Below are 9,073 nucleotides of genomic sequence, written 5' to 3'. Positions count from 1 at the left end.
CTATCCCGAGAATTTACTTTAAAATTCATTTACTAAAACATCATTCTTACGTCGCCATTGTATATATCCATTTAAACTGAACGAACAAATCCAAGCAATTAAAGATTGGCTCCTCAGCTCTTGGCTCAGATCAGGCTGCTGCTGCATTAGATCTAACATCTCCCAACCTACTTGGAGGTGGGCCAGGGCAGGCCAGCCCCCTTTTGCCCCACAGCCCGTGCAGAGGATAAATTGGCCTTTCCAGTGAGCAAGGCCCCTTTCAGCCCCTTTGTCACCAAAGCCTCCCTGTTTGACTATCACGAGAACATCTGATACCCAGAGCATCTCACCTATGGAGATAAACAAGGACTGAGAAGTCCTGTGAAACCTGGAAGGAGGTCCAGTCAAAGGTTAAATGTCCTTTGTATAAACATGTCCACACCATAGAATCTTAGGGCTGGAGGAGATTTTGGAAGTTCTTCTCTCCATCGCCCTGCCTAGTGCAGGAACTCTCAGAGCAGCCCAGACAAATGGTGGCTCAATTTTTTCTTGAAAGCTGTTTCGAGTCCAGCGCCATTTTTACTTCTAGGGGCCTGAGTCATTTCAGCTGAACTCTCATGCTTGGAGTCCACCACCACGATCTTCACCAGTGAGGAACAGCAGAGCTTAAATCTTGAGTCCCTGTCCACTAACTGGGACAGTTTGGAGGCCGGGCAATTCATACACCTCCTAGCCAGTCTGCTGGAAATAACCCTCCCCTGGTTCCAGCTTGGCCAAGGTCTGCTCCTTCTTTTTGAGGAGCCTCAAAACACAAACACGGCAGTAACCATAGGAATGTCCCAGCATGTTTGGGAACCTTTTCCTGATAAGCCACACCCTCCACTGTCACTTTATGTTTATGTTATGTATGCAAATCCCAGTTGCAATGTATGGCTGTGAAAGTTGGACCGTACGAAAGGCTGAGCGCCAAAGAATGGAGGCCTTTGAACTATGGTGCTGGAGAAGACTCCTGCGAGTCCACTGGACTGCAAGGCGATCAAACCGGTCAGTCCTAGAGGAGATCAACCCCGACTGCTCTTTAGAAGGCCAGATCCTGAAGTTGAAACTCAAGTACATTGGCCACCTCATGAGAAGGAAGGACTCACTGGAGAAGAGCCTAATGCTGGGAAAGATGGAGGGCAAGAGAAGAAGGGGACGACAGAGAATGAGGTGGCTGGATGGAGTCCCTGAAGCAGTAGGCGTGAGCTTAAATGGACTCCAGAAGATGGTAGAGGACAGGAAGGCCTGGAGGAACGTTGTCCATGGGGCCGCGATGGGTCAGACACGACTTCGCAACTAACAACAACAAAAACTTTTGTTCTATTCTATTCTATTCTATTCTATTCTATTCTATTCTATTCTATTGGGAAAGATTGAGGGCAAGAGAAGAAGGGGACAACAGAGAATGAGGTGGCTGGATAGAATCACTGAAGCAGGAGGCGGGAGCTTAAATGGACTCCAGAAGATGGTAGAGGACAGGAAGGCCTGGAGGAACATTGTCCATGGGGTTGCGATGGGTCGGACACAACTTCGCAATTAACAACAACAAAATTTTTTGTTCTATTCTATTCCTATTCTATTCCTATTCTATTCTATTCTATTCGGAAAGATCGAGGGCAATAGAAGAAGGGGACGACAGAGAATGAGGTGGCTGGATGGAGTCACTGAAGCAGCAGGCGTGAGCTTCAATGGACTCCAGAAGATGGTAGAGGACAGGAAGGCCTGGAGGAACGTTGTCCATGGGGTCGCGATGGGTCGGACACGACTTCGCAACTAACAACAACAACAGCAACATGCAAAGCCTTTTCTTTAATGTGCACGTTAGTTTTCACCTGATCCATAGTATGGAAGCCAAGGCATGTGTACAGGAGTCTTCTGAGTGGGTTTTCTGGAGTCAGGAAAACTGTTTGCACACTGCAGCCGCATTGAACCACAAGTGCTCACTCCTCTCCCCTTTGCATTTCAGCCTATCACATGACCCTGGAAGAGAACATCCAGGAACTTGCCAGCGCCATGGCTGGCATCGGGCTGAGCAATTCGGAGATAAGCAGCGGGTTTGAGTTCTTCACCATAGATCAAGCCAAAGCCATCATCAATTACGTGAAGAGCAGGTAAGGCTTCCTCATCCTTCAGCACTGCTAGGAGGAGGTGACCTTTCAGTGCTGGTTGGGCCTTAAAAAGTTGGGGAAGGGGGTCCCTTGTGTTGTTTTTATGAAGGAATCAGGTTTGGGTGTTGACTCTGGGTGGAACTTTAAACCCCCAGTAATTACACTAACAAAATAAATTATCAGTTGCTAAGTCGATGGCATTAATTCTCATAATGTGAAACTAGACAGACTCCAGTGGGTAATGGATTAATTAGTCAATTCATCATTAGGGTGTTAATAAATTGGATAAGTGATTAAATGTTTATGTGTGGCTTACCCTGAAATTTCTCATGCAAACATGACACTTTTCTAAAAAGATATTTTGAGGGAGCACATTTGGGCTTATACTGCGAAACCAGCACCTTTAATGTTTGCCTAGATTTACAGGGGTAGGCAACCTTGGCTCTTTTATGACTCGTGGACTTCAACTCCCAGAATTCCTGAGCCAGCATGGGGGAACTATGGCCCCCTCATGACTCGTGGACTTCAACTCCCAGAATTCCTGAGCCAGCACGACTCAGCTTGGAAACCTCTCCCTTTCCCCTCAGCATGGCTGGCTGAGGAATTCTGGGAGTTGAAGTCCACGAGTCATAAAAGAGCCAAGGTTGCCTACCCCTGGCCTAGAAGGAAGGAAGCCCCCTTTTATTTCTCCTCCTTAAAGGTGAAGGGAGGGTCAGCTAGATGGCCTGAGTTGGATGCTTCCTGGACCCCCAACAGAAGTGAAGACCCTTCCCTGCCCTTTGCCCTTTGCCTTGGATAAATGGAAATGTTTATTGGCTTTTAAATGGTAGAAGAAGTCTGGACCTGTGGGATTTTTCAACCAATTTTCAAAGCAGAAGCCAATTTCAGAAAATGAAATGAAGAAGAATCTGCTTCCCGTCCTCTGGGAGCTTTGAAAATGGAGAGGACATTTGAGCTCGCCTGGATCCTTCCACTCTCAGCGCAGGTCTTTGTTAGCGAAGAAACGGCAGGATTCCTCAACGGGAAGATGTCTTGATCGGTTTCCAGCGATAAGAGTTTGGGTTTTTGTTTTCCCAAGAATATTCAGAATTTCTTCCTCCCTCTGGGTTTTTTTTTAAAGGAAAGAAGAGAGAAATGCCCACTTTCCAGGACAGGTGAGGCCAGGGCAGGTGATTGGTAACTGTGTCTCCCACCACCACCACCACTTTACAGTAGTGGCCAAAATTGTGGAAACCTTTTGGGAAAAGTGTACAGTAGAAATGCCACCTTTGGTTAAGTTTCCACCCATTTTTCTTCTAATTTATTTATAACTGTAGCCTTGGTCACTTAATAATACTATTTTACATCGCTTTCTGGGCAACCAGTCAACTCTTTGCACCATGACTTTAATTTTATTACATTTTACAAGCTCACTCAATGAAAGAACACAAAAAAAACCCAACCAACTTGACAGCGATCACATAACACACTGACAAATGTCGTCCTCTCAGCTTCAATACAGGACATCAATAACTAAATCTTACTGTGATCTGATTGGCTCATTGCCAAAACAAGATGACACCTGATTGGCTCTCTAAACACTCATGCTCATTGGCTACAATCGGATGAAGGAAAGCTCCCTGAGATCAACCTGAGCAAGTTGTGCTTCCTTTTTCTGGTGATTTGGCTATAACTTTTCATAGAATACAGTACAGATAATTGAACAAACTATGTTGCATTACATTCTTGATTAAATTATCTTTCCATTGATATATAATTTTATGGTACTACTCCAAAAGAAAGTGGTGTTATTAGCCATCGAACCTCAAAAATACACTTTTCCCAAAAGGTTTCCACAATTTTGGCTACTACTGTATGTTCCCTTTGTATCAGATGCAGTAACGCCAACATCAGCCTCTTTGATGACATTTTCTTCCAGAAAACAGTCAAATAAGGAAGGCCCATCTGCATTAATCACTTTCAGATGCTTACATGGTTGTCACGAAAAAGCCTATCTTGTTGTTTTGTTCACATCTGCAATCCTTTGTCGTGTTGTGCCAAAAGCTTCTCCCTCGACGGCAGTCAAAATGCACGTCAAGTACATTCCTTGTCTGACCAAAAGGTAGATCTGTTCATATCAGGTTACCCAAGCTGCCTCATTTCTAAGCTGGATGATCAGCCTGGATTCAGAGGGGAGAAGAACAAGTCATCAGTTGGCAGAAACGCTCTTTTCCCTTTAATATATATATATCTATATAAATAAAAATGTAAATATTTGTTTGTTCAAAATCTTAAATCTCTGAAAGTTCTTCACCGATTGCTTTGAAATTGTGACACAACGTTGCCTTCGAATACGCGCATGTTTTTATATACCTATATTATATAGATGTCACACCTGTGACAGGTAAAAACATGCTTTTTTGAAAAACAGCGCCATCTGTTGGACGTAAAAGCAACACGCGCTTTTACCAGACTGCCCCACAGCAACGCGTGGCCGGGTACAGCTACTATTAAATAGATTAAGAATGTATTCTTTGGAATAATAGGTTTATTTGTATGAAAGCTATTATGTAATGGGATGAAGAAAATTGAAGAGGTGTTTTAGATCTGGATTGACTTCATAATTAATTGAATGTTAATTTAATAAGATGATGTTTCTGTTTGATAATATGGATGTTATTAGGGATGATAATTAACTGGATGAAATCTGAATCTTGTTCAATGGACTGAAATGATTTAAGGTTTGATATTATCCTGGTATCTTAAAGAGATTGATTGATGGATGGATTAGATATGTATAGGATAGACTAATATTTTATTTCAATTAGGAGATATTAGTGGAAGAAGGAATAAACAAGACTTATGATAAAATTAAGGAACTAGAATATACCAGGAAGGGATACCTGAATTGATAATGTGTTTATTTAAAGTTAAATTTGATTATGGTAATTGTAAATTCATAAAGCTTTAAAACAGGTTTAGGATTAATAGAAATTTAAATTAGAAATGGATTATCTTAAATATATTAAGCTATAGCTGTACCCGGCCACGCGTTGCTGTGGCTCAGTCTGGTAAAAGCGTGTGTTGCTTTTACGTCCAACAGATGGCGCTGTTTTTTTAAAAAAAACATGTTTTACCTGTCACAGGTGTGACATCTATATAATATAGCAGTGGTGGCGAACCTATGGCACGGGTGCCAGAGGCGGCACTCAGAGCCCTCTCTGTGGGCACCTGCACCATCGCCCCAGTCCTAGGCCTTCAGCTGGGTTTTATAAAACCTTTTCGCTTTAGGCCTCCGCCGCCATGTGCAAAAAAAAAAAAAGTTCAATTAATCAGTCAATTTCAACTTCTCACGGGGAAAAAAAGATCTTGCAAAGTTGGAATTGATTGAACTTTTTAGTCCCACCCAGTCTGCCGTTACCACCGCAGCCACGCCCACCCAATGGGCCACCCCCAGCCAATGGGCCACACACACATCCGGCACCCGACGATGCATAAGTGGATTTTGGGTTGCAGTTTGGGCACTCGGTCTCTAAAAGGTTTGCCATCACTGTAATATAGGTATATAAAAACATGTGCGTATTCGAATGCAACATTGTGTCAAAATTTCAAAGCAATCGGTGAAGAACTTTTGGAGATTTAAGATTTTGAACAAACGAACATTTACATTTTTATTTATATAGATTTGAGGGAAATAGAGAGGGAATATTTGATGTATTGATTTCAGTTATCCATACATGGTTTTATTTCTGGATGTTTGATTACCCCAGGACCACGGTGTGTCTTGAGCACTTTGTTCTAAGAATTAAAAAAACCAATAAAATTTATTTCAAAAAGAAAGAAAGAAAGAAAGAAAGAAAGAAAGAAAGAAAGAAAGAAAGAAAGAAAGAAAGAAAGAAAGAAACGCTCTTTTCCCCCGGGGCAGAAAGCCCAGATCCCAAGGCCATCCTGACGGGATCAACCCAGATCCACCAGGGCCAGCAAAACCTGACTTGACAAAAGGAGGTCAAGTTGCTTGTGAGGCCTTGGCGCCTTTGCAGATAGCCCTGCTCCGTCCCGAAGTTGCCTTCCCTCCAAAGTGACGGGCCCTCTTGCTTTCCGCCATCGCAACAACAACTTTGTGAATCAGATCAGAAATCACAGCTATACAATTCTGTTGCAGATTTAGTTCTTCGTTTAGTGGGAATTATTAACTCACTGCAGGGTTTTATAACAGTGAACGAGAGAGAGAGAAAAAAACTGGTTTTGGATTATGAAATTTAGCTAGAGCTTTAGGGCCTTAGGTTCTGCGGTTAAAGAACCTCTTTTTAGAAGCAACGTGAACCCTGAATGCTCCCAGAAATTTATTGCTTTCAGCGTCCACTTTCTTGTCTTTCAGCTTATTCCAACATTATACGTTGTACGAGTATCTTTTCCACAGTCCCAGGGAAGAACTGGTGACTGGAGATGAGGTAAGTAATTCGCAGGACTGGAAATGATTAAGTGGGATGTTTTAATGCATATTCTCTGGCATCTGTTTTCTATAGCTCAAAGCAACATTATGTCAAAAACGCTCAAGGTTGAAAAGCATAGAATGGCGCATTAAAAGAATAAAAGGGAGTATAGGAAGGCCGGTCTCCTTTGGAATTTGAAATTAACAAGAATAAATGATGCCATTGTCGCTTTGGCCACTGGCTGTAGCGTTAAGCATGTGTTTGCTGAGAGTATTTGTAAGAGCAACACACCCCGTTGCTAGGTCTAGTTATGGTAGATAAGGAAGAATGGGACTAAGCAGCGCCCTTCGCGTTGACGGGGGGGGGCAGCCCAAGGGACAAGGACGTGGGTGCTCAGAGCAATGGGTTTGTGCCTTGCTGGGGTGGGGGGGGGACACTGATGGCCATGCCAAAAGGCCATTCCTCTAGAAGGGAACCTCTTGCTGAGACCCAGCTAGATAACTTCATCAATGTTCTTCCCAGCTTCTCACAAGGAGAATTCAGCAGGCATTTTGCAAATCTTTGCTGAACTTCTGCTTCTCTCCAACCATGTGCTCTTTGCTGAATTATTAATGTAATAATAATAATAATAATAATAATAATAATAATAAAGTTGGAAGAGACCTTGAAGGTCATCTAGTCCAACCCCCTGCTAAGGCAGGAAACCCTACACCATTTCGGACAATGGCTGTCCAGTCTCTTCTTAAAAACTTCCAGTGTTGGAGCATTCACCGCTTCTGGAGGCAGGTTGTTCCACTGGTTAATTGTTCTCACTGTCAGGAAGTTTCTCCTTAGTTCTAGGTTGCTTCTCTCCTTGATTAGTTTCCATCCGTTGCTTCTTGTCCTGCCTTCAGGCGCTTTGGAGAATAGCTTGACTCCCTCTTCTTTGTGGCAACCCCTGAGATATTGGAACACTGCTATCATGTCCCCCCCCCTCGTCCTTCTCTTCATTAAACTAGACATACCCAATTCCAGCAACCGTTCCTTATATGCTTTAGCCTCCAGTCCCCTAATCATCTTTGTTGCTCTTCTCTGTACTCTTTCTAGAGTCTCAACATCTTTTTTACATCGCGGTGACCAAAACTGGATGCGGTATTCCAAGTGTGGCCTTACCAAGGCCTTGTAAAGTGGTATTAACACTTCACGTGATCTTGATTCTATCCCTCTGTTAATGCAGCCCAGCACTGTGTTGGCCTTTTTGGCAGCTGCAGCACACAGCTGGCTCATATTTAAGTGATTCTCACAAGGAGAATTCAGCAGGCATTTTGCAAACCTTTGCTGAGCTTCTGCTTCTCTCCAATCATCTGCTCTTTGCTGAATTTTTAATGTAGGATCTGATGTTTTATTTTGATCTTTGTAGGAAATCTGTTGTATGTGTTAGCCCAGTGGATTATTCACTTGGGCTATGATTCTGACGATAATATGGGTCTTGTTTCTGTGTAACTATGCACAAAAATTGTACTGCATTAAGACAACGTAACACAGACATGTCAATCTCGTGACTTCACGTGACGTCATGCAACGTATCGGGCCGGTTTTGCCATTGCCGGCAATGGGATGGGCGCAGCTTCCACGTGACACGTCCGGCCCGCGGGCCGGCAGTTTGACACCCCCTGATGTAGCACAAATGTCCTTAACTCAAGCTGCGTTAAACTTGGCAATCAGCAATCAACTGATTTAATTTATTTATTTATTTAGTTTGATGAAGAGAAGGACGAGGGGGGACATGATAGCCGTGTTCCAGTATCTCAGGGGCTGCCCCAAAGAAGAGGGAGTCAAGCTATTCTCCAAAGCCCCTGAAGGCAGGACAAGAAGCAACGGATGGAAACTAATCAAGGAGAGAAGCAACCTAGAACTAAGGAGAAACTTCCTGACAGTGAGAACAATTAACCAGTGGAACAACCTGCTCAAGAAGCGGTGAATGCTCCAACACTGGAAGTTTTTAAGAAGAGACTGGACGGCCATTTGTCCGAAATGGTATAGGGTTTCCTGCCTGAGCAGGGGGTTGGACTCGATGACCTTCAAGGTCCCTTCCAACTTTACTATTATTATTATTATTATTATTATTATTATTATTATTATTATTATTATTATTATTATTATTATTATTATTATTATTATTATTATTTATCATTTTAATGGGGTCGCTGTTTATGTATCCGGGGAGCTGAAGTGGAATCCAAGAATTCGGCAGAACTGAATTCAGCAACGTATCAGACCCAGGAATGACTCCCTGCCCTCTTTAGTCAATAGCTGCATAGAAGCTTTCATTATTATCAGCCATGTCGGCAAGGAGAGGGGTCCTAATTTATTTTAGCGACTGTGACTGTCTGCCTTTTATAGAGCTGGGGGGACACGTAGAAATGCAACCTTGTGGGTGACGCGGCCGCGCAGTTCTTTGAGGAAACAAGGCGAAAGTGTTCTGGACTGATTCTTGCTTTGAAACAAGTCTTAGTAACGTGGCATGGTTGGCAAATGTAGTTTTATCCCTCTGGG

At 43.1% G+C, this 9,073-nt stretch overlaps 1 protein-coding gene across 1 annotated transcript in view; it reads left to right on the top strand.

The window, feature by feature from the left end:
* The window catches only part of LOC107298332 (ciliary-associated calcium-binding coiled-coil protein 1-like), a 44,451-nt gene that overhangs the window by 4,948 nt on the left and 30,430 nt on the right, over positions 1–9,073 (top strand). The window contains exons 4-5 of the mRNA XM_029286497.1: positions 1,985–2,129; positions 6,484–6,556. Of these exons, the coding sequence (XP_029142330.1) occupies positions 1,985–2,129; positions 6,484–6,556 (218 nt within the window). The remainder of the gene's footprint in view (positions 1–1,984; positions 2,130–6,483; positions 6,557–9,073) is intronic.

Source organism: Protobothrops mucrosquamatus, unplaced genomic scaffold (assembly GCF_001527695.2).
Source record: "Protobothrops mucrosquamatus isolate PMUCROS unplaced genomic scaffold, P.Mucros_1.0 scaffold3892, whole genome shotgun sequence".
NCBI classification, from domain to species: Eukaryota; Metazoa; Chordata; class Lepidosauria; order Squamata; family Viperidae; genus Protobothrops; species Protobothrops mucrosquamatus.
Note: the sequence above shows the minus strand (reverse complement) of the source record. Positions and strands in the feature narration are given on the sequence as shown.